Source organism: Mus pahari, chromosome 17, assembly GCF_900095145.1.
Source record: "Mus pahari chromosome 17, PAHARI_EIJ_v1.1, whole genome shotgun sequence".
In the NCBI taxonomy this organism is placed as follows: domain Eukaryota; kingdom Metazoa; phylum Chordata; class Mammalia; order Rodentia; family Muridae; genus Mus; species Mus pahari.
In genome coordinates this window covers 63,475,262-63,496,537 of record NC_034606.1, presented here as the reverse complement: position 1 = coordinate 63,496,537, position 21,276 = coordinate 63,475,262, and the positions used below count along the sequence as shown (strand labels likewise).

The 21,276-nt window shown below is 52.0% G+C and overlaps 2 protein-coding genes across 2 annotated transcripts; both read left to right on the top strand.

The window, feature by feature from the left end:
- The first annotated feature begins 1,011 nt into the window (after positions 1-1,011).
- Lmbr1l (limb development membrane protein 1 like) lies at positions 1,012-10,599 on the top strand. The gene is made up of 15 exons (XM_029531077.1): positions 1,012-1,042; positions 2,054-2,193; positions 2,356-2,459; positions 2,977-3,103; positions 5,418-5,486; positions 5,602-5,666; positions 5,955-6,027; positions 6,117-6,200; positions 6,280-6,356; positions 6,879-6,956; positions 7,225-7,298; positions 8,220-8,310; positions 8,515-8,581; positions 9,674-9,835; positions 10,025-10,599. Exons 3-15 carry the CDS (start codon positions 2,406-2,408, stop codon positions 10,090-10,092), a joined length of 1,089 nt encoding a protein of 362 aa, XP_029386937.1. The 5' UTR covers positions 1,012-1,042; positions 2,054-2,193; positions 2,356-2,405; the 3' UTR covers positions 10,093-10,599.
- A 4,938-nt stretch (positions 10,600-15,537) lies between these two features.
- Positions 15,538-21,118, top strand: Dhh (desert hedgehog signaling molecule). The gene is made up of 3 exons (XM_021217238.1): positions 15,538-16,107; positions 19,090-19,351; positions 19,601-21,118. The coding sequence occupies exons 1-3, from the start codon at positions 15,805-15,807 to the stop codon at positions 20,224-20,226; spliced, it is 1,191 nt and encodes a 396-aa protein (XP_021072897.1). The 5' UTR covers positions 15,538-15,804; the 3' UTR covers positions 20,227-21,118.
- Positions 21,119-21,276: the final 158 nt, after the last annotated feature.

The following is a 21,276-nucleotide window of genomic DNA, read 5'->3' as shown; positions in this document are numbered from 1 at the left end:
CTGGAACTCACTTTGTAGACCAGGCTGGCCTCGAACTCAGAAATCCACCTGCCTCTGCCTCCCGAGTGCTGGGATTAAAGGCGTGCGCCACCACGCACCCAGCTGGCCTTGAACTCTTTTGGTAGCTAAGGATGACCTTGAACTCCTGTCTCTGCCTCCCAAATCCTGGGCTCCACCGTGCATGCTGCCACATTCCTGTCCCAGTAGTTTCTCCCTTTTTTTTTTTTTTTTTTCCCTTTGTAGTCGAGTAAAGGCGTGCACCACCACCACCTGGCATCCATTTAGCTTTTCTAATCCTGTTTCTTCCTACAAAATGGACATCCTGAAGTCCACTTGGTGCTTTATCACTGGGAGGACCAAATGAGAGCCTTCCATAAACCTTAATTAAGTAGGCAACTGCAGGGTGAATCTTGGGTGTGTGTTTTATGTTGGCTCATTGCCTAGCACTCTCCCACTGAGACCCAAAGCTTCCCAAAGTCTGGTGATGGTAGTCTTTCTCTGTGTAGAGTCCCAGACTGTGGCTTTTCGCCCTGTAGATCTCTGATGGGGACAGAAAACACTTGTTTCAGAGTCTCGACCCAACCTGCTCAAATACCCAGCTAAGATGTCTCCATCAGTACTCTTCCGTTGGCGACTTTTCTCTGGGACCCCCCCCCCCAGCAGTTCTTTCCCCCACCCGGCCCCCACCCCATGAGAACAGCCTCACAGACTACAGTGTGTTTATTGTATCTGAGCCAAAGAGGAACCTGTTATGATAGTGACGGCAGGGAGGAGGGGCAGGAGCAGGGAAATTGGGGTCTGTATTCTGTGTAATGGTCGAGTACCCCTGATCACCACACTGCTACCTCGTTCGGAGAACAGGCCGTGAGGTTTGTTGTGTAAGATCTACCAGAGCCTCTTGTTGAGCACTGTCTTCAGTGGCGGGGCAGGGGACACGCTCTGATACATTTGGTCACAGAACCGCCTTCTGATGTCTTGCTGCTTCCCCTTCCTGTCTGTCTCTTGCAGTGGATGATGAAGATGCCACAGTTAACAAGATTGCGTGAGTGTCAATGTCCTCAAGCCCGACTCCAGTGACTTAGGAGCTGGGATCTAGAGTCCCCTGGAGGCAGGAGAGAAGGCGCTGTCACCCAGCCAGCAGAGAGTTTCTACTTCTGCCCGTGTCTGCTGCTTGCTGCTTTCCCTCATCGCAGGGACGCTAGGAAAGCTGCCGCTCCTGTCTCCCTGGTTAGGCTAGGAGTGTCACCATCAGGATGTTGGCTAGGGCCTGAGTCACCAGGAAATGGCTGCAGCTTGGCTTCACCTCCCAACTGTCAACGTGGGTGGGGAATGGAGGGGGAGACAGGTCAATGGAATCAGGACAGGGCTTGGTGAAGATTAAAAACCCCTGAGGGGTCAGAGAAACCATGTCTCGATCCCCTGCCCCCCGCTTCAAAACAAAACAAACCCCTGAGTACAAAGACTGTTTAGAAGAGAGGCCTCCTTATAGGCACTGCCCAGGCAGTGGTGGCACCTACAGAGGAATATGGAGATGCCCTCTGCACTGACAGACGAAAGGCACTAGTCTTCTTTTGTGAATTTGTTTCCAGCTGGTGCAGCCCTTGGCACAGGCATTGCCTATGAGGTTGGCTTTTAGCTGGCCTTTATCCTCTGTGCTTATGCCTTCTTAAAGGGTATACCATTTGGAGTGACTGAGCTCTTACCCAAAAAGGCAAGCCCAGAACCTGGATCCCTAAGCAGAGAGAAGCCATGCCCCTTGCTTTGTTAGCCCTGTAGGATATATGGGGAGGGTCACAGTCCTGGGATAGCCCAGACAAGTGACATCGCAGGTAATCGGGTACCCATGAATGCCTGAGCTGTGCCCATCCTATGTGCCAAGGCTACCCTGTAGGTGAGGGCTAGCCTGGGATGGCAGTGGGCAGAGCTCAGGTGGATAGCTCCTTCCCCTGGCTTCAGTTGGCTCTAAAAGCCCTGGGTGCCCTTGGGAAAGAAATGGTTTCTAGGGCAGCAGGGACAGCGGGTGCTGGGCTGACATACCCTCTTCCCCTGGTAGGCTGGAGCTATGCACCTTTACCCTGGCGGTTGCCCTGGGCGCTGTCTTACTCCTGCCGTTCTCCATCATCAGCAACGAGGTGCTGCTCTCCTTGCCACGCAACTACTACATCCAGTGGCTCAACGGCTCGCTCATCCATGGTATGTGGCTGGACCAGCACGTGGTGTGGGAAGCAGGGTGGGCAATCAGGAGACCCAGCAGGCAGGCAGGCAGGCAGCCTCCGGCTCGGGACTCAGCAGGCACACCCCCACCTGTCGATCGGCCTCTCAGTGACCAGCTCTGATTTTTCTTTTTGGCTCTAGGTCTCTGGAACCTCGTTTTCCTCTTCTCCAATCTGTCCCTCGTCTTTCTTATGCCCTTTGCATATTTCTTCACAGAGTCTGAAGGCTTTGCTGGCTCCAGAAAGGTAAGCAGGGAATGTGTCAGTCAACCCGAGTCAGAGAGCTAGGGAGCTGGCATCAGCAGATAGTTTGTAGCTTTCAGTCAGAGTTAAGGGCTGGAACAAGGAGCCTGAGGCTGTAGTGACATGAGAAGTCAGTGTCGAGGCCCCATCCTTTGTAGAACCATTGAGAGTTAAAATTGAGACAAAGATCTCTTAGCAGGAGAGTTACTATCTCACTGTTGTAGCCACTGTGCCAAAGGTGAGAGGAAGCATAGGGATTCCAGGCTTATCCCGCTGCCTCCTGCGTCCCTGCTGATCCTTGCATTGAGCAGGCTGACCCAGAAGTGAGAGGAGAGCACTAGTGCTGCCGAAATCAGGAGACTGAAGGTGTCTGGGGGTGGGGCTTACAAGTGATTAGAGAGAAATACTCCTCCTATCTTGTGAGTTCTTGGCCCCCCAGGCCCAGGCACAGCTCTGGGCTCCCTCCTCCCTGATGTTGGTTGACCCTTTGCTCTGCTTTCCTCATTTCTTCCCATTGTAGGGTGTCCTGGGCCGGGTCTACGAGACAGTGGTGATGTTGATCCTCCTCACGCTGCTTGTACTGGGCATGGTGTGGGTGGCATCTGCCATTGTAGACAATGACAAGGCCAGCAGGGAGTCACTCTACGGTGAGGATTAAACTGTCTGTCACTGCCTTAAAGGAGAGAGTCTTGGCTCACACAGATTCAGAGGTTTCAGGCTGTGCTCATCCAGATCTGGTTTCCGGGGCTGTGGTGAAGCAGGAGCTCAGGTGCTGCCAGGCCCACAAATCTATGCATGGCCGCAGCTCTGTGCTCCTGTTACTCCCTAAAGCACCACTCTGCACACTGCAGTGGCCACCAAACCTTCAACAGTCATGCTTTGGTTTTTTGTTTGATTGTTTTATGAGACAGAGTTTCTCTGTGTAGCCCTGGATCTCACTTTATAGGCTGGCCCTGAACTCAAGAGCTCTGTCTGCTTCTGCCTCCTGAGTATTGGGATTAAAGGTGCCACCACTGCCTGGCCAAACACTCAAGTTGTGAAAGACCCTTTATTTAAACCAACACAGCTCCAGTGTTTTTCTCTCTTTTTTTTTTTTTTTTTTTAAAGATTTATTATTATATCTAAGTATACTGTAGCTGTCTTCAGACACACAGGGAGAGAGCATCAGATCTCTTTACGGATGGTTGTGAGCCACCATGTGGTTTCTGGGATTTGAACTCAGGACCTTTGGAAGAGCAGTCAGTGCTCTTAACCGCTGAGCCATCTCTCCAGCCCTTTTTCCTCTTTTTTATTTTTTATTTTTTTTGGTTTTTGGTTTTTCGAGACAGGGTTTCTCTGTGTAGCCCTGGCTGTCCTGGAACTCACTCTGTAGACCAGGCTGGCCTCAAACTCAGAAATCCGCCTGCCTCTGCCTCTGCCTCCCAAGTGCTGGGATTAAAGGCATGCGCCACCATGCCCCGCTCCTCTTTTTTAAAGATTTACTTTTATGTGTGTGTGTGTGCTTCCCCTGTCTGTGAACCACATCTGTGCAGTGCCTACAGAAGCCAGAAAAGGTCACTGGGTCCTCTGGATCTGGAATTAGAGGTGATGGTGAGCTGGCTTATGGGTGCCAGGAACTGAACCTGGGACCTCTAGAAGAGCACCCAGCTCTTAAGTGGTCTTAACCACTGAGCCACCCATCTCCCCCATTGTTCCTCCTAAGACTGACTCTTTAGAGCTTGTAATTTGAGCTCCAGAGATTAAGTCAGGGTCACTGCCTTGGTTCATGGATTTATATAGTGAGTTTGAGGCCATTCAGGGCTATAGAGAAAGATGCTGTCTTAAAAACAAAAGAAAAGGGGCTGGAGAGATGGCTCAGCTGTTAAGAGCACTGGTGTTTCTTTAGGGGACCTGGGTTCAATTTCTAGCACTCACATGGGACTCCACAATTGTATATAACACTGGTTCTAGAGGATCCATTGGACCAGGGATGCATGTGGTTCACATAACTGGCTCTTCAGTTAGCCGTGTGCATTTATTTTATTTTATTTTATTTTTCGAGAGACAGGGTTTCTTTGTATAGCCCTGGCTGTCCTGGAACTCACTTTATAGACCCGGCTGACCTCAAATTCAGAAATCCACCTGCCTCTGCCTCCTGAGGGCCGGGATTAAAGGCGTGCGCCACCACGCCAGGCTAGCCGTGTGCATTTAATCAGCTGTAGTCCTCTTAAAGTGGAAAGGACTATCACCTCTTCTGTAGGCTAGAGTTCCAAACTGAGAGACTGTGTACACATTCAACATAGAGAGGACCCCTTGTATACAGTGACTTAAGAGATAAGTAATCAGCTGGGCGGTGGTGGCGCACGCCTTTAATCCCAGCTCTCTGGAGGCAGAGGCAGGTGGATTTCTGAGTTCAAGGCCAGCCTGGTCTACAGTGTGAGTTCCAGGACAGCCAGGGCTGCACAGAGAAACCCTGAAGATAAGTAATCAGCCTGGCTTGGTAGCACACAGGTTAACCCCAGCATTCAGGAGGCAGGGGCAGGCAGATCTCTGAGTTCCAGCCAGGGGGCTTTAAAACAGGTGAGACCTGTTTTAAAATATATAAATAATAGATGATAAACAGTTGTAAAGCCCGGGCTGTCCGTGAAATCTTTCCACGTCAACGTCCTGGTTCTCCTAGGATCACAGGTATAGGTCACTATCCCTGGCCTCCCATCTTAGAATTGAGAAGTTTCATTGCAATATCTGCCTTGCCTAACAAGGGAGAGGATCTGGCTACAGGTTACCACTGGTCACCTGCATCAGATGGCAGCTGTCCTCTTGTATAAGTGAGGATCCTTAGTGTACCCACTGCTCCATCTGTAACCCTGTGCTACGTGACTGTAGGTGTCTGACATGTGTTCTTGTCTAGACCCTGAGCCCTGTCACCTCCTAGAGATCAGACATGAGCAAGACAAGTTGACATGCCTTTTATTGTCCTAGACTTCTGGGAGTACTACCTTCCCTATCTCTACTCCTGCATCTCCTTCCTCGGAGTTCTGCTGCTTCTGGGTGAGTGTCAGAATCTGGGAGAGGAAGAGGGCATTTCGGGCATCAGTCAGGGAGGAAGGGGGTGGGGAGGGAGTGAAAGGTGTGGCATGTGACTGACCAGCTCTTGTGCCTACAGTGTGCACTCCACTAGGTCTCGCCCGAATGTTCTCTGTCACTGGGAAGTTGCTGGTCAAGCCCCGGGTATGTAGTGCTCCCTGCCTCTTGCTCAGGGTCAGTTTCCTACATCTGAGACCAAACCATGAAATGGACCTACAGTTGTGTTGTGCACAGCTTGCAGAAGGCCACACCCTTGCTTGGCTTCTGTGTCCCCCACCCCCACCCCACCCCCTTCCCTTCATCTGGAGTTGGTCAGAACACAGGGAATCGGAAGGGGTACAAGCTGCTGGGCACAGGATGGTACACGCGAGTTGGAGGAGAGCTGTCAGGATCGGGAGCCTCTGACAGCTCCTCCCTGTCCTCTGCCCTCAGCTACTGGAAGACCTGGAAGAACAACTGAACTGCTCAGCCTTTGAGGAGGCAGCTCTGACTCGAAGAATCTGCAGTGAGTCTAAATCCCCCCTTGCTTGGGAGGTGGTGGCCCAGCCTTGGCAAGGACTGAGTACTGGAGGGAAGTGTGTCCTCTGCCCTCAGATCCCACCTCCTGCTGGCTGCCACTGGACATGGAACTGCTGCATAGACAGGTCCTGGCTCTGCAGGCACAGAGGGTCCTCTTGGGTATGTGACCTGGTAGTTTACCCAAGGAAAGTTGTTCCTTGTTCCAAGTACTTACTAACGACCTCCCATCCCCTCACAGAAAAGCGTCGGAAGGCGTCAGCCTGGCAAAGGAACCTGGGCTACCCTCTGGCCATGTTGTGCTTGCTGGTGCTGACGGTGGGTTCACATGCCTTAGTGGGACCTTGGTACTTTAGCTTCCTCTGGGATGACAAAGGTGTACGCTGTCATGGCTGTCAGCCATAGTAGAAGTTGCCACTAAGAGGGCCTACCTTATGTGCTGCCAAGTACAACTGACTTGGCCTATATCACACAAAGTCATTGGGGAGGTGAGGTATACAGACTTGCCTTGGAGTGAGAGTAAATTAGGACTTCATCTCATGTGGGGGAGGGGCGGGGGGGCGGTTGTGCTGGCGACTGACCCAGCACTTTGCACGTGTTAGTCAAGTGCTCGCAGAGCCTCCCCTTCCCATCCCTGTAGGTATGCTCTTTCTAGTTAGTCTTTTGCGGTCCCCCATTTGGAAGGAGTTCACTGAGTACCGTCCTTAAAGGGCTATGAGTAATGCTAACAGCAGCCTGGTGGGAAGCTGAGTATGCTGAAAGTGCTAAATGAAGAGAGTGCTTTTAGCTCACCTGTGGGCGGAGCGGGGATGATGGGAGTGGTGACCTTGCTGCACACAGGGCCTGTCTGTCCTCATCGTGGCCGTCCACATCCTAGAGCTGCTCATCGATGAGGCTGCCATGCCGCGGGGCATGCAGGTACGGGCTAGAGGCTTAACTCAGAAAGGGTGGGGAGGCTGGCTAGAGTGTCTCGTGTTGTTATCCTACTGAAGCAGGTGGATTGCCACAAGTTCCAGGCCAGAATGGGCTATGGGGTCAAAGTTCCACCAGTTTGTACTGCAGCAGGTAGGGGGAGGTTGGAGAGAGAGACAGTCGAGGAGAGGACAGAGGGAAGGCTAGGTGGTCCTGGTGTTCGGAGTGGGGTTGTCTGTCTGTCTGTCTCTCACTAATGCCACCCCATCCACAGGATGCTGCCCTAGGCCAGGTCTCCTTCTCCAAACTGGGATCCTTCGGCGCCATCATCCAGGTTGTACTGATATTGTATCCTTCTGGGACTCCTGTGGCCTCTGCCCACCATACCTGCCTCTGGGTCTCTTAATAGACCCCTGGGAGCACTGGGGAGACCAGGGAGGCCGCATGTCTTCAGCTAACATGGGCTCAGAAAGAAGGACATACTTGGTCTTGAGGACTGGGAAGATAACTCAGTCAGTTAGGGACAGCCAGAAAGACCCGTGGCTGTTCAAGAACCAGTCTAGCCACACTTCAGGGTCGAAATACCCAGCCCCATAAAGTAGGCTGACAGGGTGGGCCAGCAAGGGCCAAGGAAGGACCCAGCCATTCGGAGTGCCTGATGCTCTTTCAAGAGAGCCTGAGTTGAGTTCACAGCCCCCAAGTCAAGTGGCTCACCACTGCCTGTAACTCCAGCTCTTGGACCTGACACTATCTTCTCCCCCCTGCAGGCATCCACATTCACATGCTCATACTGCCCCTCCCCACACTAGATGTATATCTTTTTAAATAATTCATTTTCATGTGCATTGGTGTCTTGCTTGGATGTGTATTAACCCCTGAAACTGGAGTTGCAGACAGTTTTGAGCTGGAAATTGAACTCAGGACCTCTGGGAGAACAGCCAGGGCTCTAACCGCTGAGCCATCTGTCCAGCCCTAGGAAGTATTGTTTTAAAAAAACAGTTCAGTGCCTGCTATGCAAGAAGCCTGATGACCTGAATTCATCCCTGGGAAGTTGTGTGTGCACACATGTGTGTGCAGTGGCACGCAGGTACACAAGAATACAACATAATAGTAAGTAATGTGGAGAATGATAGAAGACACCCAGCCTTGATCTGTGGCCTCTGCACACACGTGTACACATCACACAGAAAACCTTGATCTAGAGAAGGTCTGAGAGAAGCAGTCATTGCTTCTTAGAAGCTGCCAGGTTCTTCCCTAACGCAGTGGCAGTTACCTGATGGTGGCTTCAGTGGCAGGTTTCTACAGCTCTCCACTCTTCGGAAGCCTGAGGCCTAGGTGGCATGACACATCGATGACACAGGTACCCAGCTGGGCGCTGGCAGCTTTGTTGTTGTTGTTGTTGTGTCCCCACTCCCCCTGAGACAGGGTTTCTCTGTGTAACAGCCCTGGCTGTCCTGGAACTCAGAGATCCTCCTGCCTCTGCCTCCCAAATGCTGCCGTGCTCACGGCTCTTGTCACCTGCTCACGGCTCTTGTCACCTTTCCTCTTCTCTGCTCCCATTCAGATCATTGGGAACTGTGTCTGCCTCCTGGTCCTCAGCTCAGCACTCCCTGTCTTCTCCAGAACCCTTGGTGAGTAGTGAAGGGGGAGGGGCAGCAGGCTGAGCTTAGTGGGAGTGTCAGGCCTCAGCTACACAGGGAAACCCTGTAACTAAGGAAAACTGCTCAGGTCTTACTAATCATCCTGTCCGAGCCTCCACAGTGCTAGGAACTATCTCTTCAGTACCTTTCTTTTCATTTTTAAGATGACGTTTATTTATTTTATGTGTATGGGAACTGTATCAGACAACAACTTGCAGGAGTTGGTTCTTCCTTTGGACCATGTGGGGAATTGAACTCAGGCTGTCAGCTTGGCAGCAAGTGTCTACCCCCTGAGCCATCTCTCTTGGCCCACGTTTTGTAATTTTGGGTTAGGAATGTTCAACACGTGCTTTCTCTTCTATGCCATAGGAATTTGGAGGAAATTAAGCTTACTGGTCCATTAGTTATTTCCAACGGAAGCAGTCAGAATGTGTATTTAAATGCGGGTTCAGGTCTGTGACTTGAGAAGGTTGTGACGGGGTTTAGATGTTAGGCATGGTGGCTTACACTTACAGTCCTGGGGGACTGGCAGCAAAAGAATGCCGAGTTGTTCGCATCCTCAGCTGCTTCAGTGGTGAGTGGTTTAAGAGCGCCTGGTACAAGCAGACATGATGTATACTGACTTCATAGTCATAGTCTCTTGTTTTCTGATTACATGGAAGGAACAGGTCCAGAGCATGTAAGGAACTTGCCCTGTGTCCCTCGGCTGTCCAGAAGTGGAACCGGGATAGGAAGCAGTGTGATGACTGCACTCTGCTGTGCACTGGTGGAAACTTAACTGCCAGCCAACCTGTAGCTTTCTAGTCAGGAACCACTTATAGTCCTGGGAGCCTAGAGCTCCCTGAGGCTACAGGGAGCCCCGCTGAAAGAGAGGATACAACTCTGGGAGGGGGAACAGCAACGAACATAGCTACAGATACATTCAGTAGTCCTGCTCTGGCCTAGGCGTGGGCTTGGGAGGCATGCACAGCAGATGCTAGGTAATGTTCGGTCGTGGCCACTAGGAGGCAGCAGAAAGTTGGTTTCCTTTGAGGAGAGGGTTTGGGGGATTTCCCCCTTCTGATTGCGGACTTTGTACTTCAGGGCTGACACGCTTTGACCTGCTGGGTGACTTTGGACGCTTCAACTGGCTAGGCAATTTCTACATCGTGTTTCTCTACAATGCAGCCTTTGCTGGCCTCACCACACTCTGTCTGGTGAAGACCTTCACTGCAGCCGTGAGGGCAGAGCTGATTCGAGCCTTTGGTAAGGGAGTGTGGAGCATGGGCTGGCTGGCAGGAAGTTCATGCTGAAGCAGGGGTGGCCCCAGCAGAGAAAAGGGTGTGCTCCCTGTTTATAGGTCACCCATCTCTTTCACCCGTTGTTCTGTCCTGTCGCCTCACCTCTGAGGAGCTGACCCGTGCCCCCTCTCACTGCCTACCCTCTCTTTTCCAGGGCTGGACAGACTGCCACTGCCTGTCTCTGGTTTTCCCCGGGCCTCTAGGAAGAAGCAGCATCAATGACCTCCAGCTGGGGCCTGAGAAGGAGAAAACTGGGCAATGCCTAGGCCTGGTGGCAGGCCCCAGGTGGCTGGACCTCAGGACCTGGAATCTGAGAGAGTAGGTGACAGAGGGGACAGACCGTCTGCACTGTTGCTTAATCTGAGCCAGAGTTTGGGACCCTGCTGGCCTCCTGCCTTTTCAGATGTAGCTGTGGCCTGAGCATCCATCCGGTAGAGCTGGGGGACTCGCTCTAGTTCCTGGTCCCAAATACGTTTACACATCTATCTGCCTCAATCCTGTTCCAGGCCATGCCTGAAGCCATGTTTACATGATTTGATGTGCAATAGGGTGGGTGGGAGTTGGGGGACTGGGCCAGGGTTAGGTTCTAGAGATAGGCTATCTTCCTTGCCTCTGGCCCAGAAGAGCCGATGCACTGTGCTAGCCTGTAGAGGGTTTTGGACCACTGGAGAGACCAAGGGTGCTGGGAGGAGGCGGCTGCACCCACGAGCAATAAAGTTGTTCCCAGGGTTTTCTTGGTTCTTTTGTAAAGAGCCTGTCTCTGTGTCTATTTGAGTACCCTGTTCCAACCAGTCCTGAGCCATTCTCGGCCATTCCTTTCTCTCTGTAGAGCTGTCAATCTGGTGTCTGGCCAGACAGTTCTGCAGAGGGCTGTCATTCTGCCCACAGCTTTACTTGGGCTACCTCTGCTGGGAGTAGCAACCCACCCCCTCTAACCACTCAGGGAGCAGAGGCAGGCAGGTGTATGATTTTTGTGAGGCCAGCCTAGTCTACATTGGAAGTTACAGGCCAGCCCAGGTTACATGGTGAGCCCTCATGTTCAATACCCCCTCCTCCCAAAAGTTGGCTGGTCTTCTGAACTCTCCCCGCTACTTGGGGCTTTGTTTCTATACCTTGGGAGTTGGGCATGCGCACACACTTAAGATGCCATCCCCCTGCCCACCTGCAGCCCTCACCTCCCAGCAGGCAGCAGCAGCTGGCTGTAAAGAGTCCTGGCTGGCAATGTTCTATTCCTACCTCAGAAGAACCTGAGTCCAGCTGTGTAGACTGTCAATTCCTTGATGTCCTCCTGTGTTGAGGAAGGAACAAACCTGTAGACCTCTACAGACTGTACACTGCACAACTTCAGAGGCCACCAGTTTCCCTCAGTTGTTTATAAGTACTGTTGTTTGTTTTGTTTGACCCAGGGTGTAGCCCCTTGCTGTCCTGAAACTCGTGCTATGGATCCGGCTGGCCTTGAACTCCCAAAGATCCACATGCCCCTGTCTGTTTAGTGCTAGGATTAAAGGCCATATCTGGGCATAGAATTCTTTAAAATTTAACTATTGGGGTCAAGAAGATATCATGGTGTCTATGTATGGAGTTAATCGGATAACTTTGCTTCCGTTGTGTGGATCCTGGGGAATCAAACTCAATGCCTCTGTCTGCTGAGCTAGCCCCGCTGGCCTTGGCAATCCTGGGTCCAGCAAACCTGGACCTATGCTTGTTAAGCAGCCTCAATACCATGGAGCTGCCTTCCCGTCTCTAAGACCATTTCCTTGTAAGTGGAAGACAGGCATCAGCGGGGTCCCCACTGTACCCCACTTTTTCTAGTTTGTACAATCACTGAGTGCTAGCCTTGGAACTGGGTGAGGGAGGGCAAACATGGAATACAAAAAGTGTAGATTCCACAAATACTTGCCAAGCGCAGTACTTTAAGCTAGACTGGATGGCCTTGGAAATGCATGATAAACCAGCTGGTGCTGAAAGCTGCTTTGTCTGAAAGGTGCCGGATCTTCTAATACCATAGTACCCGGGCAGTTTATTGCTGCCCTACAGTGGTACATTGGAAGCGGTTTTTGTTTTGTGTGTGTGTGTGTATACACTCATGCTCACACATCTAAGTGTAGAGGGCAGAGAACAACTTGTTTCCATTTTCCCTTTTACCATGTGGATTCAGACTGGAATCGGGTAGTCAGGCTCGGTAGTGCTTTTACATACTGAGCCATGTCCCCAGCCTTGTCTTGCTTTGAGACAGTCTCATATGTAGCCTCCGCTGGCCTAGAACTCAATATGTAAAGCAGACTAGGCTGGTCTCCAAATCACAGAGGTTAAGAGCACTGTCTTTCCTTCCAGAGGTCCTGAGATCAATTCCCAGCAACCACATGGTGGCTCACAACCATCTGTAGTATGATATGATGCCGTCTTCTGGCAAGCAGGTGTACATACAGATAGAACACTCGTATATGTAAAATAAAAATAAAAATTTATTTTTTTAGCTTACATGTCTGAGTGACTTTGCATGGATGTTCTATGTACCATGTGCATGCCTGGCGCCTCCTAGAGTCCAGAAGAGGGCATCCTATTCTTTGGAATTGGAACTGCAAAAAGTTGTGAACCACCGTGTGGGTGCCAAGAGCCAAGCACAGGTCTTACTGCATTAACAGCAAGTGCTTCTAACCGAGCAGCCTTTCTAGCCCTAAAGATCTACTATTTATTCGTGTATGTGTGCGTACACATGCCCATGGATGCTAGGAAATGGTGTTGGACCCCTAGAGCTGAGTCATGGTCAGCTGTGAGCTATGGGTCCTCTGTAAGAGCAGAGTGAGCTCTGACATGCTGGGATGTCTCTCTTACATTTGAATTGGCTTTAAAACTTTTAGATTTTGTTTTTATTTATGTGTCCCGAGTATTTTGCCTGAATGAATATCTGTGTGCCATGGGAGTTCAGTGCCTGTGGTGGCCTTAAGAAAGGTGTTGGATCCCCTGGTATTGGAAACACAGACTAATGATCAGCTGCCAAGTGGGTGCTGGGAATTAAACCTCTGTCCTTTGGAAAAGCAGCTGACCCCTCTCTCCACCTTTATGATAGCAAACAGGGTTTGTTATTGTCATGACTGCTTTTTGGCAGCTTGAAACAAATCTAGACGTGGGAAAAAGAGAATCTTAATTGAGAAGATACCTCCATAAGATTGATCTATAGGTAGATCTTCAGAGCATTTTCTTTAACAACTGGTGTGGGAGGGCCCAGCCCACTGTGGGCAGTGCTACCACGCCCCCTGCAGGTGGTCCTGGGTTGCATAAGAAAACAGGCTGAGCAAGCCAGGAGGAGCAAGCCTGCCTCTGTAGCTTCTGTCTCAGGCCCTTCCTCCAGGTTCCTGGCTTAAGGTTTTCACTTTGGATTTTTGTGGGTTTGTGTATGTGAGAACTTTATGGGTATGTATGTATATTTACCATGTGTGTGCCTGGTCCCCCAGAAAGTCAGAAGAAGGTTGTCAGACCCCCTGGAACTGGAGTTGTGGATGGTTGTGCACCACCATATGCGAGAGCTGGGAACAGAACCTGGGTCCTCCAGGAAGAGCAGCCAGTGCTCATAATGGCTGAACCATCTCATCTAGTCCCCTTCCTGATGATCTTGTCCTGATTTCCCTTTATAAATGGACTGTGATTGGAACATGTGAGCTGAAATCCTTTTCTCCCCAAGTGGCCTCTGGTTCCCCGTAACTGAATTAAATGCTAGGTAGGAACCCCTGTGGGTTAATGTCTCTGTGATGAGGCCTGAAGGATTTGAAATAGAGTCTGTGGTCCAGAGGGGGAGGAGATAGGCAACCGGAGGAGAAGAGAGCCATCCCCCACAGACCAGGACTTTAGGTGTCCACGGCCCTTTGGCAGCTTCCAAATGACAACTTACTCAGAAGCTGATGTGAAAGCCCAGGACACAGCACAGCAAGACTGAGCCCAGCTTGGCTGCATGCGACCGACCCCGACCATCTCAATCAAAGGGAAATGGGGATGTTGCTCAGTGCATAAAGATCAGTTGTGTGCTTGCCGGGCATATCTGAATCCTGGTTTTTTATTTTATTTTATTTTATTTTATTTTTTTTAGGATTTTTGAGACAGGGTTTCTCTGTATAGCCCTGGCTGTCCTGGAACTCACTTTGTAGATCAGACTGGCCTCGAACTCAGAAATCTGCCTGCCTCTGCCTCCTGAGTGCTGGGATCAAAGGCGTGTGCCACCACGCCCGGCTCTATTTTATTTTTAATTATGTACTTACTTGTTTTGGTTTTTGTTTTTACTTTTGTTCTGTTTTGTTGATGTCTCTCTGTGTTGCCTTGGCAGTCCTGGAACTCACTTTGTAGACCAGGCTAGCCTTAAACTCACAGAGATCTGCCTGCCCCTGATCCCCAAGGACTGAAATTAACACACCACACCACCCCTAACATTTTATCTTATAAGTATGGGTGTTTTGCTTGTACCAATTACATGCCTGTTGCCCGAGGAGACCAGAAGACAGCATTGGACACCCCCNCCCCCCCCCCGCCATGTGGAGTTACAGAGAGAAGGGAGTTAGCCACCCTGTGGGTGCTATGAATCTAACTCAGGTCCTCTGGAAAAGCAGTCAGTGCTCTTAACTGCTGAGCCCTGAAGGCCCTGGTTCTGATCCAAGCACCACATAAACCTGGTGTGGTAGTGCATGACTAATTTCAGTGTTGGGAAGTTAGAGGCCAAAGGAGAAAACATTCAAGGTCAGCCTTCTCTGTGAAGTGAGTTTGAGACCAGGCCTGAACTACAGTAGATTCTGTCAGAAGGAGAGGAGGGATAAAAAGTGACCGTTGGGTATCTGGCAACCGTTTAAGAGGACATAAAACTTGGAAAGTCCTGACCTGGCAAGGTAAACACCAGGTAAAAGCACTTGCCACACAAGCCTGACCAACCTGAGTGCAATCCCTAGAACCCGCTGGGAAAGGAGGAAGCGGACTCCCAAAGGTCCTCTGACCTCCACAGGCGATAGCCGGCATATACAAACACAGACGCAGTAGGTTTAGCACTCGGGAGGCAGAGGCAGGCGGGTTTCTGAGTTTGAGGCCAGCCTGGTCTACAAAGTGAGTTCCAGGACGGCCAGGGCTATACAGAGAAACCCTGTTTCAAAAAAAAAAAAAGTTCCAAACTGGATTATGAGTGTCAGGCTCTGTTCCCAAGAAGATATAAAACCACCAAGGAAAATGATCCTCTGGGATCTTTGCTTGGTTATGGATGAGTGTTGAGAGAAATCGGGGAGACTTGAGGAGGAGCAGGGAGAAGGAAGGCTTTGATGGCTTGCCCAAAGGGCTTGGATGGCCTTGGAACTCAGACTTCCCAAAGGACAGCATAGGGCATGGTGTGCCAGGGTAGACTTTAGGAGAGCAAAGACTAGTGCCCAGGAAGATAGTTTGGTGCCTAATTTAGACTCGGAGGTAGAAGGATGCTTATCCAGGCAGCCAGGACTCTAAAGCTTCAGGGATTTCCTAAGCAGGTGCCTGCCTGGTTTCCAGGATGGGACACACTTCAGTGGAGTAATGGAACAGTGGTGTCCAGTGGTGACTGCTAGATCCCCCGCCCCGGTGGGAGGGGGCGGGACAGCCCTGGGAGAAGGGCGGGGGGCGGGGCCCGGGACCACTTAAGGCGGAGTCAGGGCGTTTCTGGGAGCCCGGGAGCGGGGCAGCAGAGACCGGCTGGGCTGGCACTCACCCTCGACCCACCTGCTCTGTAATGGTAGTCTATCAGTAGTAGGTTCCAGGTTCCCCAGGGCATGTAGGCAGAGTTAGCGGCTGCCAAGTGTTCAGAGCCACAGCTCTCCAGGTACTCTGGGGACCTTCTCTATCTGCGGTGCTCTTTAGCTCCTGCGGAGATGCCCAATTGACAGGAGAGCCAGTGAGGACAAGAACGCTCCCTTTCGACCCAAGTCCACTGCACCCATGGCTCTGCCGGCCAGTCTGATGCCCCTGTGCTGCTTGGCACTCCTGGCACTATCTGTCCAGAGCTGCGGGCCAGGCCGAGGACCGGTTGGCAGGCGGCGTTATGTGCGCAAGCAACTTGTGCCTCTGCTATACAAGCAGTTTGTGCCCAGTATGCCCGAGCGGACCCTGGGCGCGAGTGGGCCAGCGGAGGGGAGGGTAACAAGGGGGTCGGAGCGCTTCCGGGACCTCGTACCCAACTACAACCCCGACATAATCTTCAAGGATGAGGAGAACAGCGGCGCAGACCGCCTGATGACAGAGGTAAGGAGAGTTTCTCCCCACCCGCTCTACCACACCATCAGCTCCTCAATTTTCCTACCACAACCCTGGAGGATGAACTGTCCCTTCATCCCCAAAGACCCTAAACTAAAATAAAATAAAGTGAGATCTCCTTCATCACACCCTTCAGGAAAGCAAATAACCTGGTGGCTGGCTAGTGGTTTGGAGGTATCCAACCTGGGAGAGAGTCTGGGATGGGGAGGGGGAGGAGGAACTGCCGAGTGAGAGTGAATCTGGGAGAGGCTGGAGCGCGAGGGCGGGGAAAGGAGGATGGCGGCAGGCGAGACGGGAAATGGCTGAGGCGTGGACCGGGGGTCAGTCACTGAGCCAGGCAGGAAGGGCTGGGGTGAGCTGGGGGCCAGGAGCTGGCTAGGATAGGTAGCCTGCATAAGGCTTTACACTTAGCCTGGCTCTTGGCCTAATGTTCAAAAGCTCTGCGAGCCAAAAGAAGGGGGCTGGAAAAGAGATGGGCAAGAGTCAGGTTACCAGACCATCTACCTGGGGATGGGGTGGCCATTGTTCTTCACATGGGAAAGGTAGCCTATACTAGGGTCTAAACAACAGACTTTGGGGTTGGGGGTGACCAAAAAACAGTCCTCAGAAGAGACAAACACACCTGAGAATCAAGGGTTTCTGGGCCATCTAAACTCACCTTAGCTTGAGGACTGACTCTGCTTTGAATAAATAATTCAATTCAGCTACCATTCTGGAGCAAGTGCTACAGAGGGGCCCTGAACCAGTGGGACATGTTTCTCCATCCCACCCCACCTCTCATTTTATATCTGAGAGCTGGGCTTCAAGAGGAAAAGGCAATTTAATCAAAGCCTCACAGCCAAATAGTAGCATTGCTGAGACCAGGTTCAGAACTCCTGGTTCTGAGTCCTATCTACTTTCCATTACACCACCTAATTGTATGTGCAGGGGGCAGGGTAGTGTGTGTGTGTGTGTGTGTGTGTGTGTGTGTGTGTGTATGGATTTCCTCTGACTAACTGCATAGTTTTCCAGGTTATGTGGTTAGGAAAACCTGTACAGGGGAGAAAGAATTTCTCTTCTCTTCTCTTCTCTTCTCTTCTCTTCTCTTCTCTTCTCTTCTCTTCTCTTCTCTTCTCTTCTCTTCTCTTCTCTTTTCTTCTTCTTCTTCTTCTTCTTCTTCTTCTTCTTCTTCTTCTTCTTCTTCTTCTTCTTCNTTCTTCTTCTTCTTCTTCCTTCTCTCTCTCTCTCTCTCTCTCTCTCTCTCTCTCTCTCTCTCTCTCTCTTTCTCTCTTTCTCTCTTTCCTTACTTATTTATTGAGACACTACATAACCCTGACAGGCCTAAAACTTGCTAGGTAGCACTCATAGAAATCCTCCTGCCTCTACCTCCAGATTGCTGGGATGGAAGGTAAGAACCAATTACTCCAAGCCAAGAATCCCCTCTTGTCCCAGTGGTGATGCCATCCTCTTTCCAGTAAATTGGGAAGGAGCTTCCCTTCCTCACCTTGGTCATGGGACATTAAGGTCCTTGCCTCTGGCTGAAACCTGCAGTAGAGGGATAGAACAAGCAACAGGCTTAGGAGGCCTCCAGGGGCCTGGGAAACCCCCCTAACGCACACACCCAGCCCTGCTTATCTCCCACACCCTGACTGCAAAAGGACTCCATTGAGTTGGCTCTGTACTGCGCTACTGCCCCCGCAGGTCAGGGCCCTTTTAGGGGACAAAACGACACAAAGTTAGAAAGAGCTACCACTTGTCCAATGCCTCTGCAGAGGTGAAGTTGACTAGAAAGAAGGGTAGGGGGCAAATGTCCATCTAGCAAACACTTCAGTCCAAGTTCGAGGTGAGAGACAAAGAAAAAAGTTGTTCTCGGCCGGTCCTCCTGCGCTCCTGCTCCCGCCGCGTCCCCGGCTCTGGCGCGCCAAGGTCTCCAACTCCCAGACCGGAGCAGCCAAGATAACTGTGGCCTCCCTCCCCCAGGGTTGCAGGCCCCCGGCTGTGGCTCCTTTCCCTCCACTCCCACCCTGAGCGGGAAAGTGGGGGCAGTTCCACGCCAGGGCAGCTCCATTCTCAGGTGCTTCTGCTCCCACGCCTTTCAGGGATGATTCTGGAACAGAGACGGGCGAGATGGGGGCTCTCAGGACTGACACAGTGGCAGGCTGGCCACGCTGGGGGAGGGGATCTGGCGGGCGGGAGCGGGGACGTAGGGCGCGGCGCTCTGCCCTTTCCTCTCCCTGAGCCGGGGCGGCTGAAAAGCGTCTTTGTAGCTGTAGCTGCTGAGTCCGCTTCTCCCGACGCGTTCCCGGCCTCGAGATTCTCGCTTAGTTAAGTCATCTCGGAGAAAGGCTATTGTGCTTCGTGCAGCCCCCGCCACCCAATCCTTTTTCCAGTAGCCTTGATCCCACGCGGCTCCTCTTGGGCACCTCTGTAGGGGCGCACCCAGACCACCAATGGGTTAACGCTAGAGGCTGAAAGGAGGAGGAGGAAGGAAGGAAGGAAGGAAGGAAGGAAGGAAGCAATGCCCAGTGCCAGGGAAGGCAACCAAACAAAAGATGAATCAGACGGAGGGAGGGCAGCTGGGGCCCGGGGCGGGGGTCAAGCTCAAATAGGGCTAGATTGGGGAGCCAGGCCCTCCCTAGCCAAACTTCCATTCTCCCTCTCTACTACAGTTCTCTCTGATTGGGATGAGATCATGGAACAAATAGGGGTGAGGGGCGAGCACTGAGAATGGGTGAATAACTAGGTATGTACAACCCCTCTCAACCTCAGACGGGTTCGGTTCTCCAAGCATGCCCAGGCAAGGGAGTACAGACTGGTGACTGCACCTATTCAGATCCTCTCTTCCCCACGACTCCCAAACGCTGGGAGGGAGTGAAATGGATCCAGAGAATAAAGATGTTTTAATGGTCGCTTCTGCCTCGCCCTTCCTCATCTTGCTTGGAGATGGTGGGAAGTGGGAAACCCGCTTCTTTATCCCCCCTCCCCCATTAGCGTTGCAAAGAGCGGGTGAATGCTCTAGCCATCGCGGTGATGAACATGTGGCCCGGAGTACGCCTACGTGTGACTGAAGGCTGGGACGAAGACGGCCACCACGCACAGGATTCACTCCACTACGAAGGCCGCGCCTTGGACATCACCACGTCTGACCGTGACCGTAATAAGTATGGTTTGTTGGCGCGCCTAGCTGTGGAAGCCGGATTCGACTGGGTCTACTACGAGTCCCGCAACCACATCCACGTGTCGGTCAAAGCTGGTACAGTAGAGGCCAGATGATGGTCCATCCAAAGGGAGCTCTACCATAGCTTTCTTGCTACCCTAAGGGAGACCAACCAGGCTAATGCTTGTAAAAACACTTTTCCATTTCCACTCCTGGTGGGGATAGATCCCTGGGAAATTAAGCTGTCCCGAGGCTGGTGAGATCTACATTGGGCTTGACCCACATCTTGACTGTACTTGCACTGGCTGATCTGGACTTAATCCTTTTTATGATTGTGGCTTGCAGATAACTCACTGGCGGTCCGAGCTGGAGGCTGCTTTCCGGGAAATGCCACGGTGCGCTTGCGGAGCGGCGAACGGAAGGGACTGCGGGAACTCCATCGTGGTGACTGGGTACTGGCCGCTGATGCAGCGGGCCGAGTGGTACCTACGCCAGTGCTGCTCTTCCTGGACCGGGATCTGCAGCGCCGCGCCTCGTTCGTGGCTGTGGAGACCGAGAGGCCTCCGCGCAAACTGTTGCTCACACCCTGGCATCTGGTGTTCGCCGCTCGCGGGCCAGCGCCTGCTCCAGGTGACTTTGCACCGGTGTTCGCGCGCCGCTTACGTGCTGGCGACTCAGTGCTGGCTCCTGGCGGGGACGCGCTCCGGCCGGCGCGCGTAGCCCGCGTGGCGCGCGAGGAAGCCGTGGGCGTGTTCGCACCGCTCACTGCGCACGGGACGCTGCTGGTCAACGACGTCCTCGCCTCCTGCTACGCTGTTCTAGAGAGTCACCAGTGGGCCCACCGCGCCTTTGCCCCTTTGAGGCTGCTGCACGCGCTCGGGGCTCTGCTCCCTGGGGGTGCAGTCCAGCCGACTGGCATGCATTGGTACTCTCGCCTTCTTTACAGCTTGGCGGAGGAGTTAATGGGCTGAGCTTCCAAGGACAGAAGTCCTCCAGGCTCTACAGGAAACCGAAGCCCCGAGGGACCTGCTGGCTGAGATCTGGGGATGTGGGCAGCAGGTGAAGCTGATAGGGAGAGAGGATGAGAAAGAGAGAGAGAGAAAGGTGGGCTGTGCTAGGAACTTCTTGGTTTAGGCAACTTTTACCCGAGAGTGGTGTCTGGTCCTTGGTAACTGGGTTTGCTGGTAGGCACTCTTTGCCGAGGACTTTATTGTGTCTTCCCCAGTCGCACCGGATAATTTTATTTTCTATTTATAATTTGTAATATGATGACCTGCTTGCCCAGCCCACCAAGGTGAGGTCCTGGAGCTTGGCTTTAACACTGTCTGACCCGGCCAGCCAACCCAAGGGCTCACACCCTCACTTTTCCCTGCAGGTGGGTTAATAAAGGGAAGGCTTTATTGGAAACCACCTTCACTTGGGCGACTCACCTCCAAAGAGGTGGAGAACCCAGACTAACCCGAGTCCACACCTTACTTCCAACTTGCCCTTCTTCCTCAGCAGGATCTTCCAAACCCTCTTGCTGCAAAGGGTGTTCCAACCTGTCAGCAATAGCCCAGCAATGTCCTGCCCCTTTTAAGGTACTGGTTCCACCCCTAGTCGGGACCAGAACTTCCTTTGTGAGGATGCATACCAACTGTGAGTGTGGTGGGACTTTCCAAGGGAGCATGAGGAGCACTTGGAGTCTTCTATTGTTAGCTGTTCTGGCCTATCCCTGTAGGCTGTCATCGGCCCTGTGGTCATCCTGCCTGCTGAAAAGGTCTGACTATTTTCTGGGATTTTTGGTAGGCCAACTGGTGAACCATGGGTGTTCCTTACAATCCACCACATATTTGTGGCCAAAATAAAGATTCTAGAGTGATCAGGAATGGTGGTCAAATTCCAGGAGTACATACTTGTAATCCCAACACTTTGGAGATGGGGAAAGATAGAACAGGAGGAGGATCATGAATGTAAGGCTAACCTGGGCTGCACAGTAGAACACACACACACACACACACACACACACACACACACACACA